The sequence below is a fragment of the Seriola lalandi genome, unplaced genomic scaffold (assembly GCF_002814215.2).
Source record: "Seriola lalandi dorsalis isolate HSWRI2012SDOR001 ecotype SW California unplaced genomic scaffold, Sedor1 jcf7180002054286, whole genome shotgun sequence".
Classification (NCBI taxonomy): domain Eukaryota; kingdom Metazoa; phylum Chordata; class Actinopteri; order Carangiformes; family Carangidae; genus Seriola; species Seriola lalandi.
Genome location: NW_019524839.1, coordinates 298757 through 325280, shown reverse-complemented (window position 1 = coordinate 325280; position 26524 = coordinate 298757). Strand labels below are relative to the sequence as shown.

Here is a 26524-nt window from a genome sequence, read left to right as displayed (position 1 = left end):
AAGAAGCAGCTTCATGTCCAACAGATGACCTGCTCAAAAAATAATGAAAACCAGCAGACAGTTTAGAAACGTCTATGCAGTCCTCTGAAACCATCCCTGCACTCTTGAATAAATGGACTCATCAATAAGCATAGAAATAAAGTGAGTATAGTGCATCACCGTTTAACCTTTACTGAACCTCAATACCATGAGGGCCAAATGTGGCCAAACAAACTGCAGTGAGCTGAGCCAGTATCAACATTAGGCCAAATAAATCCCCTCTGCTTCCTGGAAATATGAGACATTCCCAATTCACGCACAGATCAAAGCTAACAGGCTTATCTGCCGGTGGCCGGGCCCCTCGCATGGCTCGGTTTTAAATAGTTTCTCCCCAAAAAAAAGAAAAAAAGAAACTGCTGCTGTGTTCAGAAAGTATGGTGTTGTGTTTCAGCATTGTGTTTCTATTATTTGAATATACATGAATGACAATCGGACACACTTAGATGTGTGCAAAACAAACTGGTGCTGCTTTTTGGTCTTTCAGGGGCAAAAACATTTGATCAATCCACTCTTATTCAAGGGACTCATTGTGGGTTGGTTTGGTTTTACTCTGTTATGAACAACCTACACACACACAGAAGTTCAAATCTGCTCCACCCTGATCATCTGCAACAGTAAAACGCTGTATACATGTCAATGCGTCAGTAATAATAATCCTAAAGCCTGATGTGTAATTACGTAACACCAATGGGGGCTGTCCTGCATTTAGGGTTACCGCCAGACATGAGTGAGCGAATTAAACTGTGACCTTTTAACTTGGGAGTTATCTTGTGCATGCAGGGGTGAAGGTTATGGTTAAGTGAATTACAGATTTCTCATAAGGATAGAAACACAGTGGTGTGTGTGTGTGTGTGTGTGTGTGTGTGTGTGTGTGTGTGTGTCTCAACAGGTGACGCCTCAGTTAAACATGGAGTCTGCAGACTTGCCAGAGTCTTGTTGAGTCTCCCTCTGACCTTGGCCAGTAAAACACAAATCAGCACACACATACTGTCCTAGCCAAATATCCTCACAGGCAAACGCACACACACACAAGCACCTGTATATACACAAACTTGACTCAGCAGCAGCGGACCGCGGAGGGTTTGGCACCGGCGATCGCTCCTGACCCCTAACTGGCCTTGTTCAGCAGAGCAGCTGCTATCTAAATATCAGGAGGCTTTGGATGTTACTTGTTTTTAATCACGATTGTGTTTCACCACATAATTCACTAATATGTGTCAACAAGAGCCTGATTCCCAACTGAGACAACCTCCAAACCTACCGACCAGCACAGTGAGAGGAGGCTTGTGTTTAGATTTGGAAATCAAGACTCTGTGTGTGTGTGTGTGTGTGTGTGTGTGTGTGTGTGTGTGTGTGTGTGTGTGTGTGTGAGTATGTGATGTCTTCTCCGAGCTACACATAAATGTACGTACACAGGTGTTGTTAAGATACATTTGCATGTGTGTTTCTTTTATGTTTGTACAGATTGGGGAAAATAATGTGTGTGTCCACTTGAAGCAGTGTCACGTTTAGCTTGAGCTCAGGAAACTGAACTCAACTGCAGTCTGGAGACAAGTAAACAAACCACTGCATCCTTGAAACAAACATCTGAACATTACTGATCGTCACAATGACAAGAAGTGCAACAACATTAAGCCTTGAAGAGTAATTTTGTTTCCTGTGCTCTGATAGAAGATCACTTGTGACAGTAGCACTATGATGAAATGCACAACCAAACTCTGAAGGAGAAAAGAGAGAAAACTTTCCAATAGGATGTTGGATCAAGCAGTTAGCTTGCTGTTCAACTGCTAAGGCTGCTGCTGCAAAGGTTATTTTCATTATCAAGTAATCTGCCGGTTATTTTCTCCATTAATCGTTTGGTTTATTTAACATCATGTAACGACAAATCATCCAGAACCCAAAAATGTTTGATTTAAAAAAATCTAGGAAGCAAAAGCACCAAATTCTCACACACACAATATAAATATATGTATTTTTTCTTTTCTTTTTTTCTTTGCAGAATGACAAACAATTAACCAGTTATCAAAATAGTTGGTGACTTTCAATCAAGTAATCAATTAATTCTTGCAGCTCTAATGGAGTGTGTGTGATGGATTTTCAGAGACCATGATGTTAGTAAAATGATGCATTAATAGTAACGTGACTGTAGGACTACAATATAACCTGCAGAATAATCTGTATGTATGAATGAATGAATGTAGGCAAGTATGTGATATTCTTAATTAGCGTCAAAGTCTGAAGGGATTTGGTTCGTCCATTTGCCAGTGATGGAGAATGATAATGATTCTATCCTCCTAATTACAGGTGTAAGAATTTTACTTGTTTTACTGACTAACAACCACATGACTTTAGTTAAAGAGGCAGCTGAACAGATAGCAGACAAAGACTTTTAAAAAAGAAACTGAGGTATTTACATGGAGAAACAGTTTCTTTTTCAGAGTAAACCTGGCAGCATATTCACATTTCTTAAAACTGGGATAAGAGTTTATCCAAGCCTTTGAAAGTGCGATATGATGTTTACATGAGAAAATACATAACTGAGATATTAAAATCACTGGGACGCTACAAGTTTGCATGATGTTTGTTTGTGTGTGCATGTTCTTGACTGACTGAGTGAGTGAAAATGAAGAGAGAGGGGAAATATGCATTGTTGTTGTCTGATGAAAAACTTAACATCAACTTTTCCAGACAAAAAAACAAAATCACTACATTATTCAGTTTTATCTGTTTTTCTTTTTCAGTCAATGAGTCCTAAAAAAAAAAAATGAGACTGGATGTGGAGATATGAGGTTTTCAACAGACAATGGCAGCATGCATGCCTGACCCACTTTCCCTTCTGGCATCCAGAGCATTGTGGTTTTGTCGTTCCCCGTTGTGGTCGTGTCAGCTGTATAGATGGCAGTTATAGTCTGTTGATGAGGTCTAACGGTCACCGACAGCCTCTCTTGTCTGATGCTGCCGCTGAGATGTTTGTTAGTCGACTGGATGAGAGAGAAAGAAGTAAAGTAGAATAGAGAAGTGAATCTAGTCAGACTTCCGTCTTACCTTCTCTCCAGACGCTCCCGTGAGGACAAAGGTGGAAAAAACAGGCAGGGAGTATTTGGTGTTCGCTGGCCAGCACTCAATTGTGGCCCCCATGGGGAGGCAGAAGAGGGGGACAGACTCTGGAAGCGGGAATGACTCATAGTCCTCCTCTGGATATCTACTGAATAAACCTAACAGGAACAAAAAACAAAACAAACAAACTGAGGACTCAATTTAGAGAGCTGATAAGTGTAGCCTCCCCCCTGTGATTAACAAATAAGAGCTAATGTAGATCCAAAAGCGGCTTTCCACTACGCTTAAAACGAAACAAAACAAGTTCAGTTTACCATAATTACAGTGATACTGTACGACTTCACTGAGTCAGTGGCTTTGTAATAAGAAATCAGTGCTTGGTAATCAGGCCTTTGGGTAATTAGTCACTGTCAGTGCACACAAACAAGTAACGATGAAGTAGTGATTTTATTTTTTGCACTTTCTTAACTCTGTGCTACGTCTAACTTTGGCTTGAGGATGGTAAGTACAAGCAGCACAAACAGTCACAGACTGTGGAAACAGCCGCTTCAGGAAAACAGCTTGTGTAGTTTAACAACTTCATTCCTACCGACTGATAAACCTTCAAACTTTCAGACCACTGACACGTTTCACCTAAAGTTCAAAAGATTGAAAATGCACATTTTAAAATGCCCATCTACATACTTTACAAACAAGAAGTGTATATTTACACACACACACTTCTTTAAATCCTGTATCATTGAACACTTAACTAAAATAATCTGACACAGTTATTCATCATGTAAACACCCACAAGTGTACAGTTACATTAAAGCCCCGCTGAGGAAATAAATACACAAAAACTGCTGTGTCATGAAGGCTTGGTCAGAAACTCAATTTATGATAGCACTGTGATTAGAATTGTCCCTGGAGCTAATACACAGATTACTTTATTATAAATCTGTTTGCTATTCTCCACTGCCGTTTTTACTAGTAACAGTAACAAGATAAATGGCAGTAATGGAAAACTTTGATAAAAAGTTAAAGTAGCATAACATTCAACAGCAACAGTGAGCTCATCACCATTTAGACCCACCCTTGAGAATTAGGGTTAGCTGAAGTAATTTCAACAATCCTGACCTCTGATTTCAAAATGCAATCTAACAGCACAACACAGACATAGTGTGAGAATAGCTCTGTGAGAAAAGGAGGCAACTAACTGATTTACTTCAGACTCTGGAAGCATGTCTGTCTCCTTTTCAACTCAGGTTTGATAAACATCTGCCACTTTAGCTGCCGGATGTTTTACTTTCTTGATCAGCCAGATGCTAACTCTGCAGCATCTGTCTGTTGTAAGGCAATTAGGAGGTAGCATACAGTATGTCAGACCGACACACTGAAAACAGGTGAGTGATGCAGCTGGAAAGCAACTTGATGAGAGACTGAACAAAACATTAAATGTGCTGTAAAGGAAATAAGGTTAATAAGCTCCATAGAGCTGCAGCGTCCCTTTCAACAGCACCAGAATCTACAGCCTTCGAAATGACCGTGAAGTTGAATCAACACCTCTGAAACAGTTCCAACAAAAACATTATAAACTCATGGAGGAGGATTTATTGTAGAGCTGTGGTATTAGACTGCATTAGTTTTTGGTACCTGATAAGCTGCCAACTGAGTGTACATGTACAGTATACTGATTTCATTTCAGCAGGTACCTGCCAGCTCTCCATCCCTAAAAATGAGTCAACCATATCGTGCACACTGGGGAATGTCCTGTGTGTGCACTGCTTTACAGCTAAACGTGCACATTTCTATTTGTCATTTCATTCCAAAATGAAACCCATGTTCCCAGCAACAAAACAAACTGAGCCTGTTCTGGTCTGGATTTGTCTTGAAACAAAGTCAGATGTTGCAAAACATGTCTGTTTTCCAAAAAGCCTGATGCGTGCTGGATTTTTCCTGGCCTGAAAATGTTGAAAATAAACTTCATTTCTTTGAGCTGACTCATCTGAAGCATTAGTGGAAAACAGATAGGATCGCTCAGTTCACAGTCTGCTGCATATTCAAGACATGTACAACAAAACATCAGCTGGCCAATCTGAGGGTGTGCCAAACACAGCCACGCTGAGCTAACAGTGTTATCAGATAATGACAATCTTCTGTCAGTGTTTTTGGCACTGAAAAGTCTGATGGATTTAAAAGTGAAATAAGCCTTGCATTACCATTTCATGCTGTATATGGCAACCATTTAAACCTTTTAAAGAGGAAGAATACTGGCGTACAGAGGCTTATCCCACAGCTCCAAATCTGAGGTATCAACATGCTTCAACAAGCCTGAACATGCAAGTGCAGCTGTAGCAGAATTTCCTCATGGAGCCAATTTACCCTGTGGCCGACCCCCCTCTCTAGAAACATTTCTGCAGTAGCTCAGTTGTAACACATACAGAAACAGGTTATATGTTTAATGCCATAAATATTTATCACTAAAGAATGATTTTTAGAACAACTTGTCCAATTTTTGTTCATATAACTGCAGGCAACTCTTCACATGTATCTGAAACTACCCTCATTCCCTCACACAAGAAACCGGCGATTAGGGGAAGAAATGAGGAAGGAGAGAAAGTGTTTACAGACAACACGTTATTTGGTATCAGTTTTCACCAGGAACAGGAGGTACACATCAGTATTGTAGTGTGTGGTAGTGTGTACACCGGCGGTTATGGGATTAGGAAGGCTTACCTGCTTTGTAGGCTATTGTGTTGGTTTTGGCCACAGACTTCTTATAGCACAGGTAGACAGAGGAGCCCCACTGAAAACAACAGTAAAGTGGGAAGAGTTAGCATGTTGTCCCTTACAGCCAGTGACAAAAAAAATGCATAATAACAAGTTCCATCAAATCTGGACCAATAGTTCATTTTCTCAATTACTTCAAATTATAACCCCAATCAAGCAGGTTACAACGATATTTCTAAAAGGAACATTCATTTTTTAGCCCATCAAGACTCAACACCAGCTGAAAATCCTGTTGATTTGCTGACTTCCAATGACTGAAGTTCTCACTTTGCTGCGGTAATGTTCTTAGTGTTAAGATACTGTTTTTAACTACAAAATTATTCCAATTCCAAAGCAGATAAGACCTATTTTCCCTCTTGCAGAAAACAATTGTATTTAAATTATACCAGTACACCATGAAAATGTATGAGTTTCAAAACTGCGCCGCAACATTATCAGCATGCACAAGCACGGCCTGTTTTAAAACATCTCCTTGATGACGCATTCGAGGATGCGCTGAAATGTGAGACTTGAGAGTCCGCTGCTGAACATAAAAACCTTTCAAATGCAATACACAATCAAATTTATTTCAAAAACTTTGAAATAAATAGTTTTAGTAGCCAACCTATGTTTGGAAATATTAAGTCAATGCAGGATCATTTTTGTACCACACTGAAATTAATGGAAAACAAAGGCTCTGTGGCAAAATAAAGTCTGGCTTTAGAGAGACTATTTGTAAGTTGTCTCTGCCGTTGATTATGGTTTCTTGCCGGAAGCAGGTTGTGGTGATTGAGCAGTGCAGTCCAACTACACTGAGGGATCTGCAGTCAGCAACTTTACTATTAGCATGTAGAGACAAGCAATGATACATCTGATAAATACACATTTGTGATTATTAGTCACTGTGTGAGGAAGTGGGTCTTCGGCGACGAAAAGTCACACTAAATCTTTAACAAACTGAAGTATGGTCCCAGAGCGGCGCTGAAATATTAAAATGATCTTCAAAGCTCCTAAATTAGTCAGATTGAAAAATTAGTGTAGCTAAAATCCCAATTTTAGTGTAGAACCCTCATCCTTTCCTTCATGCACCACGAGTCCCTGTAGAAAATATAAAAACTCAAAACATTTCCTGTCACACTTACTCTCTGCTTGCAGAGATTTTTACGACACATGTGCAGGCACACACAGCTCCTCAGGGGGGTCGTCTGGTCTACGAAACGCCAAATGTAGACCGAACTTACACAGGAAAGACTTTTACACTATTCTACTTTAAGTGTGTGTGTGTGTGTGGTTGGGTTGGTGAGAGAGTGAGAGTGAGACAGAGAGAGAGAGAGAGAGAGAGAGAGAGAGAGAGAGACAAACAAAGAGAATATGAAAGGGAGGTGGAAAGAGAGAGAAATATTCTTAAACAGCACAAATACTGAGTGCGGAGGAAACCAAGCAAATAAAGCTCAAGAGACTCCACTTCCCTCTTCAAAAAGAAACAAGAGTGAAACAGCATAAACACACACAGTATTAAAAGACTTCCTAAGGCAATGTAGGATGGTTTTACACAATTTTCCATAATTGGATGCACTAACCAGTTCAAGCAGCTCACCTAGGGGCTGAAATCTCTCTCCTAACTACTGCAAAAACACAATTAACTCAGAAGAAGAATTAACAGGTGAGCTGCAGTCTACTTTTCATCCTCTGTCCTGCACTAAAAACACAGAGAAGATCTACCTAGCTCTAGGCTGAGATATTTCCAACACAACTCTGCATCATTTTGAAACATGAGGATGTGTGGAGGCTAAGTCTGTCAGTGTTTGATCAGGCATGCTCATTGTCATTGCAATAAGGCTCAATGTCATTTCATATTCTTGACTAGTTCCCAAAGCTCATTTCACCAATTTAAGACTCTCCTTTAAAACACACGAAGAAGGATTTGAGGGTAGTGAAGCAGTGGACTTAAGGATTCAGACTCTGACTAAAGAATAACTTGACATTTTGAATTTCAGGCAAGGCTCTGATGAGATAAGCAACACAACAGTCTGCTGAATTCAAAATGTCATGAAGTAGCTTAAAAGAAAAAACTTCCACCCTCGTACCGCATGTTAATACCCACTTACCCTCATCCTACACCCTCGGCTACCTATTTCCTTCACTTTCAAGAATTCCCTTGAACAACCACAGAACTTTGCAAGGGTTTTGGGTATTTTAGATGTTTAGATTGTCCATCATGGAATTTCATCAGGGAGGCGTCTGATCAGTCCAAAATTCTAATTCTACAGCATGAGACAACAACTCCAAACATACAGCCAGAGTCATGGGATCACATGAAGAAACAGAGGACACTGAGACACCCTAAATCTATAGAACAACTGTACCAGGATCACCAAGATGTTTTGAACAACCTACCTGCCAAGTACCTGAAAAACTGTGTGCAGGTGAAATGAGTTAAAAAAACAAAAAGAAATTTGGTAGCAGTCCTCTTGGCAGCATATGTTAAAATAAATAAAGACTAAAATCATTAAAATATACAGTAAAATACAATCTGCATATAAACACCAACGATATAACTATAAATTATAAACTATAAACTTAATGACACTGGGATCCATTAAGTGAACTGCAGTCAGCATCCTGTTGCTCACTCTCGTGTGCTTGCACTCTGTAGGTAGGCACAAGTGAGCATCCAGGGCATCAGCCAGAACAATGACGTGATGGTCAGACTGGGAAAGAAATTCAGCTCTGTAGGGATAGTGCCAATTCAAGGGTTAACCAGAGAAGAAGAAAGATCAGTCTCCCCTTCCGTCACCACCAGATCATGAGTTTTGAAGCTTTGAATGGGATTCATTGGGACTGAAGACGAGAGACCGGCAGCGATATAACAGCGAGTACAGAGAAGGAGCGTCTACTGGCGGCAGTGTGACACCCTGGACTTCACCGCTGGAACACGCACCTAGCATGCTATGCTGCGCACCCCAAATGACAGGCACAGAGAGAGTCTTGTCCCAGTAGTCTCGATGGCCGTCCGACTACACAAGACTGAAAGTCATTGACCAGTACCGTGTTCACAGAGAACTTAACTAAAATAACACTGTTATAATACCTGGACTTGACCTCACCAGACAAAATGCAAAACAGACATTGTGAACTGTAGGGGAGAATTTTATACAACACGTTTAAAAATACATCAGTGTCTCTCTCACCATGCTGCTGTTGAGATTCTTCTCCACCTTACAAAAGGTGTGGGGAGGTGTCTCTCCCTTGCTTGGGATGATGATGCAGATGTCGGTGACAGCCAGGGCGGCGTGTGGCTGACTCTCGGGCGCCCGGCGGTAGGTGACATAGATGCGCTGGGAGGAATTGCCGCTGATATTGGCTGGACGACCGGAGGGTGTGGTCTGAATGAGGTGGCAGCCCTGCTTTAGTCGCTCCTTCCACTCATACAGCACACTGAGGGAAAGGAAGCAGAACATGGCAGTCAGCCCAAAAAAAAACAAAAAAAATCCACATCATCACAGAGTTATGAGCGTGATTCCCATGTAGACTTTATCAACACAATATGCTGTCATGATCTCACTGGGCCGATTAGGTGGAGCTCAAAATTTGATTGTAACATTGGACATTTATCCCAGTTTTTTAGTAGCTAAAGGAATGAAGTTGATTAAGCCAAATGTCAGCTTTGTACGTCATGAGATGCAAAGCAACATTTGATGCAATGTTGAATTAAGATGCAGCACATATGTAATATGTTTATTCATACACACTCAGTTCTCACTGTCTCCTTATCTATGAACCACCTTTAAACTGCAGCACACTTTGAACAAAATGCACATTTGGTTTGTTGTGCAATTATATTTCAGAACACAACTATTTTAAAATTATAATAGATATTATTGTGTTGAAGAGGTGTTTCATATAAAGATAAAAACTTTTTTGCCTGAATATAAATAGAACAGGCTCAGAACAGAAAAAAGTTTTGTATGTCCTAATCAAAATAAGAATATAATTATTTTGTATTAAGATTTGTTTTATGATAATTCAATTTTGAACAAATGTGTGATTTGCTGTATCTGACAGTCCTCATATGGTATATCACTGCACGTTCGAGTACACTGTCAGTCAAAAATGAACCCAGTAGAGCTTTACATTAGGCACAAGAGGACACTCACACAAAGCACTTAGAGGACAAGTACTCAGAATCGTAGCAGTGATTTCAAACATCCCTCTTTGTGCTTCCATTATGCACTTATCATCCATTACTGTGGAACTCCACAAGCATTTTGTGGCACTATCTGAAAGCTGAAAAGAGAACAGAATTCAAAGTGGACAAGTGTAGGTTTTTTTTTTTTATTGTCTGTTGTTCCATTTCAGTGCTCATTGATGTGATGATTCGGCTCTGCTCGCAGCGAGGCCAAACACTGTGTGCACATTTTCTCTGCTGTGACAGCAGACCAGTTTTTATCAATTCAGTCTCTCCCATCAAAACACTGCAGTTGACATTATTCCTTTAATGGTGACCGAGCAAATTCTACTGAATTTTAAATTGGCTCTTGTGTTTGCTAGAGTAGATCTTAACACCTCTCCAAACAGCTGTAGTTGTGAAAGCAGGTCAGGGTTTTGTGCAGTATTTTCTAAAGGAGTTGGTCTTCATTTTTGCTGAAGTGGCCCACCTCCACTAGAAAATAACATCATAAAACATTAAAAGACTTATGAAAGAAAACATTCCTCTTCAGGAAAAAAGAGCAGAGGATGCTATTTGAGGCAAAACAAAAAGTTTACATTAATGAGTATGGCTATTGTTTAGGCCATCAGCTAACAAAGTGATCACAAAACACGATGTGTCAGTGTTTGAGTGGATACCATCTCTGCTTAACAATCTATTGATGGAAACCCTGAGGGGAAATTTAATTTTATCCTATTGGACATTTGTGTGAAATTTTGTCATAATTAGCAAATTAATTCTTGAGTAATGACAAAAAACGTGTTTTGTCAGGTCACCTTTTGTGACCTTGAACTTCGAGCACCAAATTCTAATCAGTTGATCTTGAGTCCAAGTGAATATTTATGCCAGATTTGAAGAAATGGCCTCAAAGCGTTACTGAGAACGGGGCAGACAGACAACCTGAAAACATACAGCCTCTGGTCACGGCTGTTGCTGGCAGGAAGGCAAAAAATGGACATAAATGATGTCTAGACCTGCACAATCACACACACACACACACACACACACGCACGCACACGTACACACACAAACCTCAGCTTCCCATTAGTCCTACCAGTGTCTGGGAGGCACAGCCCCTCTGAGCTATCAGCGCACAGAAGCTGCTGATACCTTGTGAGAGTCTCCGTGTCAGTGCCTGATAAGCACTGCACTCTGCGGAGTCAGAGGCCAGTATTAACCTCCTTAGTATTGTCACCACCAGCCTCTGTCAGACAGAGGTGTGAGAGGACTGAACAAACAGTGCTGAATTCATACAGTCCAGAAAATGCCACTGAGGACGACAGATGGAACAGCGTTTCACGCTATTCCCCTTTTTGTAGTAAAATCACAACAGGGAAGTGCTGCATGGGATATCACTTTTTAGATAGGAACCGTGCTTCTTTCTCACAGTAGCAAGCAACAGCAGGGCAGAGAAAACAGACACTTAGAAACAACAGCAAACACGTGGTTAGCTGATAACAACAGCTGGAATGGAAGAAATAATGGTTGTGGTAACATGTTGCAATGCATGTATGATGAGTAGGCTCTGACCCTCTGCACGTCATTACAGTGATTCTTTAATAGCTTAAACGATTAGTAGATTAATCAGTTAGTTGGTAAAAATCATATTCTGCGACTACTTTGATAATTAAATCATTTTTCTTCTCATTTGTGGAGCTGCTGATTTTCCTTCTCTAATGTGAAAGTTAATTGAAAATCTTCAGGTTTCAGTCTCATGGCATTTGAAGATGTCACCTTAGGCTTTTGGAAACATTGGGCATTTTCAAACTATTCCATAACATTTAATTGGCCAAACAATTAATCAGTTAATTGAACAACAGATTAATCAATTATGAAAATAATTTGTTAGTTGAAGGCCTTATTTGATTTTGACTGTCTAGAAAATTCTGAAAACTTTTCTGAACGGTTTTCATTAATAGTTTGCAAATGTTTTATCAAACATTTCAGCAAAATGTGTGAGCATATTCTATAGAAAAAGCAGGAGCTGGTATGGCAACACCAAGGTGGAACGACCAAACATTAACACTACTCTGACTTCTTGTAGAATGACCTTTGTTGTGATAACATCATAATTGTTGACAACCTGTCTGCATTTACACTGTGAATATGGAGATAATTATGAGTTCAACAAGGGCTTTCAGTCAGGATTTTGTGGTCATAATACAATGCAATGGGAACAGTTGACACCAATATCAATGCTTTTCAAGACAGAGGCCTGTCCAGAACTGGTTTTTCAATGTGACTGTGAAGGTGCAGGGACAGTTTGACATTATCCAACCATAAGCAATTTCCCTCCATGGAGCTCGCAACACTATCTTACACTGAATTGAATTGCAAATTCATCCATGGGCACTTGGGGATGTGACAGAGAGTTTCACATTTGCCAGTGAGACGTATAACTGAGCAGAACTGCCAGCCAGTGATCAAACTACAGATCAAAGTTGAAATTTGAATTACAGTGCAGAGAAATGTGTTTTATACCGAGACATTTATAGTAGTTTTCTGTCTCAAACTAGAAAGAGAAATTAAGATGAAGACTCCTTTAGTTCTTACCCCAGGTCGATGAGTGGGGGCTTGTCACGACCTCGCCTGTAGCACAGGAATATCTGGGGCGCCATGAGGCCACCATTGTTGAGATCAGCTGACTGGCCGGTTGGTGTTGTCTCTATGCAGGTGAACCCTGGTGGCACCTCCTCCCCCATCGAGCGGATTACCAGAGCCACGTCGGTGACGGGCGCTTTAGGCTTGGCCGTCTTGTGGCAGACGTCATCAAAGTGGATCTCCTGGTCCAACGGCTTGGACGGGTCCGTCAAACCGGCCACCACAAAGTAGTCGGCTACACGAGGGCCTTTGTCCTCCATCATCTCCCATCCCCGCCAACTGCCTGCACGGTTGCAGAAGGAAGAGAGACACAGAGAAGGAGAGAGAGAGAGAGGGGAGATTAATTTTCATTGTGGTAGCAGGTACAGACGGTTCTTGCGTCCTTGCTATGGCAGTAAAATAAAAATTCTGACAGTCATAAATCTCGCTGGGGGGGTGGGTGTGGCAGTGGAAGGGCAAATGAAAAGAGAGGGTGAAAATATGAGGAGGAGAGGGGCGATGATTAGGTACCAGGCAGCCGTTTACAGTTGAGGCAGTTAGCTGACTGTTTTTCACCAGGTTGACTTTAGTTCACGTGACCAGCTAAAGGTTCAGTGTCCCGGTTCAAGGACACTTTGACGAAACATGTCGAGGACAGAACACTGTTGGTGTGTTTAGGGTTTGAACCTCTCTCTAATTCTAAACAGTGAAACAGTTAAAGCCTGGTCGGCTACACAGACCTGAGTGTGCATTTTAAAAAGGGAGCAGTGAGGTGTTTCTTCACACTTGACATTCTGCCTAAATTACAGACCGGTCCCACATAAAAACGTGCTGATTAGAAGCCTTGTGATTTCATGGAGCATATTAAACCCTATTAAGCACAGTGATAAAAGACAAACAGTAGTTTCCTTAATCTGTCCTAAGAAGGGCATAACCTTACTGTACAACATCACCTACAATTTCTGAGGACGCACAGGCTGAAAGGTCCACCGACATGGGTGGGTGACCAAGTTATCATTACAGAAACACCAGAGACGTCACGTTATCTTCAAGTAGAAAAATAATGAAAACCGGACATTTATCGATGATAAAGTTACCCTCAGTGAATTAATGGTTTTCTGCTTGGACATCATCACAAAAGTTCACTTTATTATCACAGTCAGAAGTCCCCCCTAAAAACAGCACAGGTGAGAGTTACAGCCGTGATCCTCACAGTCAAGCAAAGGTTCATGTGGTGATAATCTCTGTTTCAGAAACACAGGAGGGAGACTCAACAAACACACTCACCACCCTCTGAGGAGAGCCAGTGAATCTTAACCAGTGACTGTTTGCTGTGTCACGATCACATTGTTTTTTCAAGAAGACAGAGGAGATGGGACCACTGAAGACAAAACCGCTAAAAAGCTTTTGGGCCAGAGACACTGACTGAGAACAAAATCGATGATGCGAGGAGAAACAATGGCATCTCTAAAAAAAAAGAGCTGCTGCTGCTGGAGGCTTTTCCAAAAATGTTGTCTTTAATTTGTGTTGTCCTTTTTTTGCCTCCTTGATTTGATTTTTATGGCGAGTTGGTTCCATTGTGAGGCAGTTTGATTGAAATGTGAAATAATGAACACATCTGCATTACATCTAACTTCTGAAACTCTCCATTTGGACCGATACATTTACAGTTATTCATTTTGGCAGACACTTTTAAGTGAGGCAACTTGAGATACAGTGTCTTGCTCAAGGACAGTTTGGCACGTGGACAGGAGGAGCTGGGGATCTGACCACCACCCCCTGTGACCACCTGAGCCACAGCCAACAACAAAATCTTGAGCCAAGTTATTATATACATAAAAGAGAGTAACAGCAGACTTCTGTACTGCTTCAAGCACTGGGCTCAGTTTCTTACTCATCGAAGAAACGTTCAATCTTTTTGTCCAAGAACACAAAGACAGAACATAAATCAGTTTTAGGATCACCCACAAGGATACACATCACAAAGAAAACACTGGAATGTAAAAACACTTCTTGTTACTGTAACCATCTTACCTCATTAGTTTTCAGTCTACTAACATAGTTGCCTTGAGCCTTGTGGCCAAAGTGAAGTTACATAATATTCCTTTTATCTCCTCTTTACAAAGCAAGTGGATATTTTGCATAAAAGCTTTGCAAAATGCTAAAGTGCTGAAGAACAAAGAAATACTGTAATTCCATTTTGTTTTACAGGGGGATTTTTTTTGTTTTCGTTGGCAGCCCCTGGGTGTGGTGGTGTAAAGTCTCAGTGTGACTCAGTGACCAGATTCATCCCTCAAGCCTCCAGGACACGAGTGCGTCTCTGTGGGTTAAAATGAAACTTTACCCCTGCCAGTACTCCCGCTCTTTTCCCGGTCAGTCAGGCAAAAAACACGAGAACCCACTGGGTTCGTGGCTGCTCGTGTGAGAAATGTGTACCTGCACAGCAAATACACAGACTGGATGTAAGAAACAGGCAACAATTCATACATGTCTTAAGGTTTTCATATAAAAACAGAGTTTTGCACAGATGGCAAATAGAGGATGTGAAAGCTCCTTTCTTTCTTTAAAAACATTTCTAAGTTGGTGTCAGTGACAATTTTCTCACTCATTGCATCCAGATTTTCAAATCCAAGAGTTTCCAGAGCCCAGTGTAATTCTGAATAATTCAACTGGACAAGCTCTGTGATTCCAACCATATGTAGTAAGAGGGTGTGGGAGGAGAGGTTTAATTAGCAGGGCGTGTTAGCTCATCTAAATGTGTTGGCTCAGAGGAAAAGGTGAAAAAGCTGCCAACTCCAGTCTGTGTGATGTTATTCGAGCAAGACTCCAGCTACCACCACAGCTACATAAACCACTGTTAGTACCTCCTTTTATCCACCTCACCATCAGAGACCAGTATAAGTCTAGAAGAGATTAAAGTGACAGAATATTTGACCTCTACCATCTGCACATCTGCATTTTTGGTCTTTCTGTTTGATCAGCCACAGTGTTGAAAACATTTCACTTCAAAGTTTCTTTGTGACACATGTTGCTGTATAATACATGTAAAAACAGAAAAGTTATCTTTAATATCAAATCATGCAGATGAGAGCGATGCAGGCTGAATGTGCCAGAATCCAATTTATTTTTGTCTTTTCTTCAAGTCAAGTCAATTTTTTATTTGTATAGTACCAATTCACAACATACGTTATCTCAAGGCACTTTCCGAATAGAGCAGGTCTAACCTTCTCTTTATAATAATATTTACAGAGACCCAACAATTCCCACCAAGAGCAAGCACTAGGCAACAGTGGCAAAGAAAAACTTTTAACCTTTTTAGAGGCAGAAACCTCGAGCAGAACCGGACTCAGGGTGGGCGGCCACCTGCCTCGACCGGTTTGGTTGGGTTTTCTTCAATAAGTGTCATTTTTTTTAGTCTAATGAGTAGTTTTATTCATCATTAGCTGTTTCAGTCACAATATTTGGTAGAGAAAAGGGTTTGTTTACACAAACCTACCTAATGCTGGGTGATTATTGGTTTAATGAAATGATCTTTGCACGTTCAACGAGCCAAGCTTATATCCAAACAAAGAGCGATTTGTGTTTCTTTCTCTGGCTGTCACGTCCTGTTATTGACAGATGGTGAGAAAATGCTGGTTCACTGTGTTCTGGCTCTTACACTCAGATTACAAATGCATCTCACCTCATCACTTCCTCACTGTGAGAAACTGATGAGAAGACAGTCACAGCACACTGAGCTGATTTTCTGTGCCAAGTGATGTCTGGTCAGCTGTGATAAGGGAGAGGGAGTGAATGAGGCCTATGGTCCATCCACTCCTCATCCGGCATCAAGACATTCAATCCAGTATTTCAAATCTACCATGGTACTGTGGTTATCAGCTGGGGAATAACTGGTCGGGCTAAGAGTGACCACAAGAGCTCTGAGGGCCGCACATCTGCACAGCATCCTGAGTCCAAGACCACAGTCTGCGTTCAGCTTCCTGTCCGACACACAGAGCAGGCTCATAAAGGTCCCTGGGCCGCTTGCATTACAACACATTGGTGTAACACCCATGAAGACAGGATGTGGGACACATGTTCACTTCTCTTTCAGACACGTTTGCTTGGGAATTCAGAGCAATAAAAAAACACAAAATACAAAAGAGATTCGTCTCTCATTTCAAAATGAAAACAGGTTCACTGCAGCACTGATGCAAGAGGATCCTCAGATGGTTTAAATAGTTACACATCACATTTTCATACCGATCCAGGTTACTATAAAACCTCCTGATTCAAGCTTTCACCAGCATCTTCTCTGCTCTTGATGGAAGGATAGAACAGCTGAGGCTCAGGGAAAACAATAGTATAAGTGAAATGGGAAATGAGAAGTCGAGGAAGCTCATAGTGGTGGAGCAAACACACACACATTCCTATTACACCTTCACGTCTGCTCACAACACCGCCATAAAAAGCCTACATGTGAGAGAGAGACAGCCTGAAGACGGGGTGAAATGTCTATGAAGTTTTGTGTCTGTGTGTGTGTGTGTGTGTGTGTGTGTGTGTGTGTGTGTGTGTGTGTGTGTGTGTGTGTGTGTGTGTCTATAAGCACGAGGTCCTGGGGTCACATTCTTCTACTTTACAGACATAATGAAAGGCAGAAACTAATGTATTCAACATGTGAGGTTTTGTCAACACAAAGCCAATCTAAGTTCAACTGCTCCTCATTTTAAAAATATATTCACGGCCTATGCTGATAATATAAAAAAAAAAACTGTAACACTATAACATCATATGCTATGCAATGTGTAATGAGATGAAGGATGGAATTAAGCAGGGTGTCGCCCAGTGCAGCGGCTATCTTGTTTCTTGCAAATGACTGCTGCTTTATTGACCCAGAGGGATTTTGCATGAGACTCGACTGACAAAAAACAGACTTGAGTATCATTTCATGGAACACACAGTGAGTACAGTTAACTCCTCACTTAGTACAAAACTGTGAAAAAAAAGAAAAAAGGAAGATGTTGACCTCAATTATTGCAGTCCCATGCAAAAGTGTTGGAGAGCTCTGCAGTATCACCTCCTGTTACACTGGCTACAGAGCCACATGACGAGCCAAAGAATGACACTCATCCTTGCCATGTTGTCAGCCTGCTAAAAATACAATGCAAACCAAAGCAGCAGCACTGTGGCACACATTACATAAGAATTACACACATATATATATATATATATATATATATTTATATACACTGCATATGTGGGACTACCCTGGACTCCCACTGAAATCAAACCGTGTCTATTGTCCTCGACCTGCTCGCTCTGCCTGCCCTATATTTCAGGAATAGTAATAGAAATCAATGTTGCTGAGTTCACGACAGAGACACAGGTGACAGAATGAAAAATGAATTTTGGATTTCACAGTTCCTGCTTATGCAGCAAAAACTGGCCCAGACTATTCCGCATTGATATGATGATGAAACCTGGGAAAAAACAATCTTTTAAAATTTCAATCTGCAGAGAGATGGTACCTTACAGATTACATTCAACAAAAAGCCTTGAATTGGAATTTCGTTGCATTAAAATGCTGAGAAGGCAGAACAGTGTGTAAAACCTGTGAAGTGCAGATTTAGCTCATGGATTTTCATGCATTGAGCATCACTGGATTTCCTCCCAGGAACTGGATCCAAAAGAGACAGAGCTGTGACTCTGTGACACTGTGCCTGACACGTAAGAATAAAATATCTGCATCGCTGCTTACGTGGTCTAATCCAGATATCTTAATTTGCTGGCTGCCCTACTTCTCCCCCGGCAGACTGACCAGGAAGGGAAACTTGACTTGGTCTTGAGGTAAATGCCCAGAGAGAAGTTACAACTGATTCCTCCCGGCAAAAAAAGCTGTGAGCTTTTAAGAGAGGATGTGCTCAGGCCTGAAGCCTCTTTAAAGGTTACCAGGGCCCTTCACTGTGGTCCTGAAGCACTACAGAATATATTTATGCGTTTCTAAATCATTTATGACATGGGGTCATTTATTACAAATCCCTTAAGACGTGGTTTTCCTCAAGACTCTGCAGACTATTTGTCTTTGTAAAGAGTGAAATCAGTATTTGACTACAGAGCACCTTAAATGATGTGTTTAACTTGCTTTAAAGGTGTTTTATGCTGTGACTCAGCTGAATGCACAGATTATCTGGGTTCCGGCTGATTCTCTACAGTAATCACACAGGATAGACAGCAGTGTGGGAGCCAGAGAAACAAGAGAAACAGACTTTGGTGGAAAAGCACCACAGGCCCAGAAACTTTAAACTCTGCCACATCAAGGGTCTGGTGCCAGAGCCATAGACAAAGCTTCCCAGCCCAAACTCTCTGACTTTTAACCACAGCAGGAGCTCAGGGGGGAGTTCGATAAGATGTCCAGACCCAACAGGCCTTCAGTGGCTTCCACAAGGTTTTTGTTTAAGCCAACGTGACAGGGGGAACGATTTCCAGCTGTCTCAAATTCACGAGAACCGGGGCCAATGAAACTCACCAAAGGGACTCTCATTTTAAGGCTCCAACAGCCAAGTCGCTGCTCTCGGGCCCAGCTGTATAGACATCCAACACGGAGTCAGCCACAGCAGGGCAGACACGTGGAGGAGGTGAAAAGGAATGTGCTCAAGAACATAAACACAAGCCAGTAGGAAGCCTCACTAGCCAAGCATCTGCTTCCAGTTAGCCCAGAGGGATGGGTGTTTGGCTCTTGTGCCTTTTCACGGCATCAGGTCATGTAACATCTCGGAGGAAAGATGACCTCTGTGAGAAAGTAAAATTGTGATCTCTACACGGGACCTGTTATTTAACCTAATCGGACCAAATGAAATTTAATGAGCATGGAGTTTCTGCTAGTGCTGACATAGCTCCAAAACAACAATCAAAAGAACACAGACAAAAAAAGGAAGCTACAGCATACATCCACAGAGGAACCAACTTTAGGCTTTACCAGCTCTAGGTATAAGTTTGCATATTAACTGTTGGTACTGCAGGAAATGGATCTACTACCAGCCTGTTCGGCAGATAACAGCGTTCTTCCTTGTATTACTGTCAACTTAATTACAAAACAACTGGCACTACATATGCACTATATGCACTTTAATAACTGTGTGTGTGAACCCAGGAGATGTTATGCAAAAGAGATAGTTGGGATGCATTAACCTTCGTCAACAGATATTTTATGTTTCAATTAGATATGTGACTATTTGAAGCTGTCAGCTTGTATGTGTGTGTGTGTGTGTGTGTGTGTGTGTGTGTGTGTGTGTGTGTGTGTGTGCGCATCCTTAAACAGTAGTGCTTTTATTTTAAAGTCTGAATCTAATTTTCCCTCAGAGACTAATGAAGTCAATCTCACCTTATTTAGGTGGCATTTGATTTTTTAACAAGGTAACAATAAACACACAGATGATGCATTCCTCCCCTGAGCCAGTCAGTCCCAAATATTTATTCACTGTGTTTTTCGGCCACAACAGCCGCCGAAACTGGACCGATGGTGTACAGGACTCATCGGTTAGGATAAAGGAATCATGACTCCCCAGACTGGCAGTAGGTCAGCAGACTTACAGTAACCAGTTTACTTTAAAATCACTTGAAGAATCTCAAAGGAGTTCAAACTATTTTAGCCAGGTTTTGTTGTTATATTGCTTGACTGATGCTGTGAGATGAAGGTTTTACAGAAATTTAAGATAGTACTAATTATCAACGACGTCTCAGTGGGTGTTGACACTGACTGCATTTATAGATGTATTAAGCAGAGAAAATGCCTTTGGGAAGCAACTATCTTAAACCACAGAGGCTATAAATTCTATTGTTTCTCTCGTTATTTTTTATTTTTCCCTCATAATTTCAACCCTCGCCTCGTGAATAACCAACGAGAAGGGACTTTCTGTCTTATTAAAAACAGAAACCCTCTGAAGTGTCTCAGCTTTGTGAAATGCACAACAAAAATACTTTCGAGCAAGCAACAAGATTAGAGAAAGAGAAAGCTGCTGCTTTATTCCATGAGGATAGCTGCAGCTATGGCACTCATTTTACCTACCGAAGAACTCTCCTTGACTTCAAATTACATCTTCAATGTTATGCAATTGTCAGAGCAGGAGGAGGGTGCTCAGGGTCAGGCACTGACATTATATCCATTACCACTCACTGCTTGCCTTTACATAAGCAGTGTCACTAATGTAACAGATCGTGATGCCGAGGAGGATCAGTTGGTGAAAAAAGGAAACAACAATGTCAGGGTTAGCAATTTGCGCCCTGCTGGGACTAACCTATAAGAAGCATGAATACGCTAATGGTGCTTTAAGGTGCTTCAGTATAAAAGCATTTATGTGCATACAAAGTACCTTTAAAAACTCTGCACAAACTCAAAAGATGTTTTAAAATACAACTCAAGTTTAAGGCAATCTTCCTCTCTTAGTATGAGACTGTGATGTGTTGTTATGGATAATTAAGCACAAACCGTGATGAATGGGGAAGTAACAGCGTGAGACACAGCAGTGACAGACTTAACCTGCCAGCAACTGATCCCATTAACATCACCATCTGATTACATAAAGAAAAAAAAGAAACAAAACACTCACAGGCCAGGAATAAGCTGCAGAGTAAACTAAAGGGCAATCACCACCGACCAGAACATTTTGACTCACCTCTATAGTGTAAGACATGCGCCTGTCACAGAACAGATACGTACACCTCTGTTTATACAAATGTATTAAGTCACACCAGCTCCACGTGTCAATACACAATACTCTGCGTGTGAACATAAAGTGAAAACACAACAGACTCCAGACTCCGTTCAAGAAGACAGAATCAAAATCACATTGATGTGATTGTAAGCAAATTACTAAAACTCCAGCCCTGGAACATAACAGTATTCAACAGTATGGTGTTTGGTTAATCATAATTAATATTTCTTTTTTTAGCAGCCTTATACATACACCATTTCCCATAGTCCTTGGTGCATCGCAACAGCACTGAGTTACAGAAGCTGGTGATTTTCCTTGAAATGTTGTGAGGACTTCTGCTCAGTATAATCACCCACTGAAATCACACAAATCTCCTAATGTCTACATGTTGTACACGGTAACCAACTATGATGATTAAAAACCTCACAGTTTGACTACGCGCTTTCCAGTTTCACTGTGGTCAAATTAGTAAAGTTATGATGGGTGGGGAAGAAAAATGAATGAGTCATTTAATAAAAACAGCACTTCGTGTATAGTCCTCTTGGAAACTACTCTTTATGACTGAATTTCTTATATTAGTCAGTTTGATAAAGACAGTACATCCAATCACAGACCTTTCAGCAAATCAGGAGTACAGCTCCACTGATACTGATATTTGAGAAAAACGAAATCCAATAACAATATATTGGCTGATAATTATTTTCTTTACACAACCAATAACATAATTTTTGATAAGGTTCCCTTAAATTCGTTTTGTTTTGTTTGTGCACTTCAGGCTAGATCCACGTTTTCATTTGAAAATTGTGTTTTTAAAATGAAAATTGATCCAGACAAGTGTTTTTGCTTCATATCAGAAATAATCTCTGTCCATACTAACATAATTGAAAACACATATCACATGATCATTGCCATACACTATAGGAAGCAGACTGTCTACTCTGCAGTTGATTGGTTGCAGGAAATACCTCAAGTGAGGAACAGCAAAGACAGTTGTAGCGTTAAAATGCAGAATTTAACTGCACAACAGCTGCTAGCAAAGACAACAAGGTCAGTAATGCTTGCAATTCGTTACTGCATTCAACACTGGTAGTCGTGACCGGTAAGACCTCATCAGGAAGCGACTGTGGATGCGTCATCATTTCCAAAAATCTCTGTTTTTGCCCGTCCACACTACAACTTAATCCCGGAAATTTCAAACTAAAACAGAGTCAGCAATCATTTCAAAAGTCTCTGTTTTAGGGGTTTGAAAACTCCGAGCCGTGTGGACTGCAGGTGTAAACATGTGGATGCTTAAAGATTATTGCTGATGTCTTTTTTCAGTTCAGTATTGAGGTTAAGTTGACAGACAAGTTAATAACATATTGCTCCTGCATCGTTCTGTGTACAATCCTGCAGCTAAAAAAACATGTACAGTGAGACGGTTGACAAAATGCGAGTTGACTCAGGGTCTTACCAACTGACGACTTGATTCAATGACTTTTAGGAGGCAGACTTAGCCAGTACCAATATATGTGCAAAGAGCTAATGGGCTCTAATCAGGAGCTGTGCTGTCGAAGGAGCCGCTGGTGATGGCAGTAACAGAGGTAGCAGACAGTGATTGAATGGATAGATGCTTCAGCAGTGCTGAAAATACCACTGACATGTCATTTGGTGTGAATTTGAGAGAAGTAACGAGAATCAGGTAATTTTCAGTATACAGGTATCAAGGTAAATTCTGGGATCACAATTCCCAGGCCTCAACCCTATACAAGCCATGCTGGCTCTGTGTACAGTATTAGCACAGGGAAGTGCTAATGCAGAGCCCTGTGGGAATTAATACCATGTCTCCAGGAAACCCGATCTCACAGACCTGCCGACTCTCCCAGTCTGATCTTTTAATTCCCTGGTTGGCACAAAACTGTTCGGCTGGTGTTTTGCCTTCAAGAGAGACAAAGTGATTTGTATAAACATGCACATTTTATTTTCAGTGTGACCTCTTTTAATTTGCAGCTTGTTAACTTTGGAGTCTGCCAGTTTTTATTCAGTGATGTCTTCAGTCTCCTTAATGATAAGAACCCATTTCTGTATGACTGATTAGAAGAAAGAGAAGACAGAGGGGAATAATCCTTTTACCCTTGTGAACCCAGTAGACCACATAGCAGCAGCAGCACAATAAAGTGAAAATCAGACAATTACAGCTTCACCAGTGGAGCCTTGACTGTGGCAACAAAGTTTGAGCAAAATCTACTGAACTTCAAGTTTCCTCAAAGTGGAACAGAGCAGAAAATCACACTTTAGCGTAAATAAGCAAAGAAAAAATTTGTATACTTGGTGCATGTGATTTCAGTTCTCTCCATATTACTCAAAGTCTTGCTATTATGGGTTTTGTTATATTTTAAATGGCAGGCATTACTGGTTACTGGTTTACTGAACTTTTCAATTCTGATCGGGGATGTGCGCCCAACAGGTTTCTTTCCCAGTGTCAGTTCTATTTTATCTTAATATTTCATTTTTCTCATGAATCTGATTTTATTGGACTTCCATTTGCCAAGTGGAGAGAAATAGGAGCCCAGTGGGATTCCCATGTTGCTCTGCCACTAGCAAATGTAGAAGTTACAGAGTTGTACATTTTACTTATAACTGCTAAGCTATTTTTATGTCGTTTTTCAGCAATTTTATTCATATTATGCACATGTAACAGTTATACACTGGCCCATGCTGCTATTTCTGCCAGTTTCTTAAGTACTTCAGTAACTTTCTTACTGTCTGAACAGTCCCAGGCAGGAGCACATTACTTAGCAACACGCTACAGCAATTCAGTAAATTCAGTAATCAAAAAGAAGAGGGGAAATGTGACTCCAGGTAATTTCAGTTCTCTTATTTAGTTGTCTTATTTAAATTTTGCGTGTCTTCTTGCCACAGGTATGCGTATATTCAGGAACTGCATCTTTTGTTGGAGTTAGAGGGTGTGCAACAGCGTTTCTGAGGTCAGGACTTCTGGAGAGGCATGTGCAGTCCCTGAGGCTAAGCTAGCTGCTGGATGGTGAGTAAATCCCTCCAAACTGTAGGGCAGCAGTGTCTTCTATTTCTACATGAGTTAATACAAAAAATGCACCATATGGGTGTGGAGGAATTTGAGTTGCTTAAAGGCACCTTTAACGGAGCTGACAGTTGAGTAACAAAAGTAAAGTAACAAGTAATTCAACAAGTCACTTTTGCTGCTCTGTAATGTCATTACTTTTTAAAAGGGTAATATGTAATGATTAATGAATACAGTTTTCAAGTAACTCAGCCATCACTGTTTCTGGATCCGAAACAATTATACTTGCAACTTCCCAGTCTATTTCTTCAGTCTGAGCACCTGTCCAGCTCTTCAAGGCATCAATCAATTCTTAAAACCATTCCTCTACCCCCGACTGAACCATATTTTATTTACGCAATTCACACAAACTGCAGCCTGCTGCATAATTTGTCTCACACCAGATGCCACCCACCAACTGAAAACGCATCCTGCCTTTCTCCCTGAAGACAATACTCTGAGCTTACAGCTAATTAGTGTTTGTGGATGGTATTCCCTGGGAAAATGTAATCCTGTTCTCAGTTGTTCAATAGCAGCTTTTCTTTTCTAATACAGTGTCTCCTTTGCTACATTTTGCATAAAACTCACGCTGTGCTGTGACCTTAGGCTGACACTAAATCCTGCTTTTATCATCAATGAAAAATCAGTTCCGCTTCCAAGAAATATTATTATTATTGAGCGTTAGTAGTTTTGGAGTACAATCATAACCATGTCTGTAGCAGTAAGTCGCAAAAACTCAATACTTGGTACCAGATCAAATTCTTAATGTTGTTCATTTTGCAATATATATGCTCACCTACTTTCATGATTTTAGTACAGTGTTTCCGTTATGTATAATGGGTCCAAAGTCGTCGAAAAGACCACCTTCCCATGAATAATATAGTGGTAATTTCTCTGCAGTTGCGGCCCACCACTGCAAAATAATTTCTACTGCTGCAATGCCATGAAGCCGCAATTACACGACTCTGTAGAGGGCTTTTAATTTGAAATAATGGATACCGGAAGTGGACATACGTGGCGACACCTGGCCGAGAGAGAAAGAAGATAAAAAGAAAGAGAAGAGAGACAAAGGTAGATTTAACTAGCTAACATTACGTTATATAGATTTTGTAGTTTACATAAACATTCATCATGTATTCTCTATTGATGTTCATGGCCAACTGATTATCATTAATATTAATAATATATCGTGAAATAATTATCCAGCTAATGTTAGCTAGGTAACACTAGCAAACTGGTGCGGGTATTCACTCCGACTGCAGGCGTACTATGCAGCGTACCACCGAGGTACAACCAAACCCTTTTACCCCCTGCTGCTGAAAAAGAGCTGTGGTAATTCATTTGTTGATTAATTCAAGCAAACTTTCCTGTTCACCTGTCAGTGTTAGGATAACATCAAACAGATGCATTTGAGAATTTTGGCTTATTGTGTTGAGGGTTTTTATAGAAAAGAGTGTTTCAATGCGGGATGTCCCAATCCAGTTTTTTTGGCCTCGATTCCGATCATGATCCAAGCCCTTAAATATTAGTTAATCTGCCAATATAAAGTCCAATCCAATTCTTATATTGATGTTACTTAAATGTTGATTAAATAGCCTGAGTATCTAACATACTGAAACAACACAGCTGTAAACAACTTCATTTCACACAGCTTATTTTTATGAGCCACTTGATCCAAAAACTGAAGATCATGGTTCAAAATATAAAGTTTATAAACATCAATAATTGATATAATATGAATGATTGTTCAGTTCAGGGAGGATGCCACCCCTGCCAGTGATGTGACCATCTAAAGACCACACAATCCTTTCACTCATGGATGTAAGGTGGTGTAACAGAGTGAAGGATCTTCCCTCTCAAACTATCTCTGACAAGTTATCGCAGAATTAACATTAATTAGTGACAGATGATATGACCTACCACCGGTGACATTTGTCATTTAACTAGCAAAAGCTACGCTTACTCTGCACTCTGCTAACTGATTGTTTTCCACTTCTGCTTTGCTAAAGGTTATTAGCACTGGTGCTAAGTGAATCTGTGTATTTTCACATGCTCGGTGTCTGAACTCAGAGTCACACGCTGATTTTCACTGGCTTAAGCATGGGGATGAAGCACTGTAGAGTCCAGCTGTCTAAAAGT

The 26524-nt window shown here is 40.7% G+C and overlaps 1 protein-coding gene across 5 annotated transcripts in view; it reads right to left on the bottom strand.

The window, feature by feature from the left end:
- LOC111654713 (C-myc promoter-binding protein-like) overlaps positions 1 to 26524 on the bottom strand; it is a 70940-nt gene that overhangs the window by 41156 nt on the left and 3260 nt on the right. For all 5 annotated transcript variants that reach the window (XM_023405834.2, XM_087173865.1, XM_087173863.1 and 2 more), the window contains exons 2-5: positions 12611 to 12941; positions 9039 to 9285; positions 5815 to 5884; positions 3085 to 3254 (exon numbers count right to left, since the gene is read on the bottom strand). In XM_023405834.2, the coding sequence (XP_023261602.1) occupies positions 3085 to 3254; positions 5815 to 5884; positions 9039 to 9285; positions 12611 to 12921 (798 nt within the window). In that variant the 5' untranslated portion in view covers positions 12922 to 12941. The remainder of the gene's footprint in view (positions 1 to 3084; positions 3255 to 5814; positions 5885 to 9038; positions 9286 to 12610; positions 12942 to 26524) is intronic.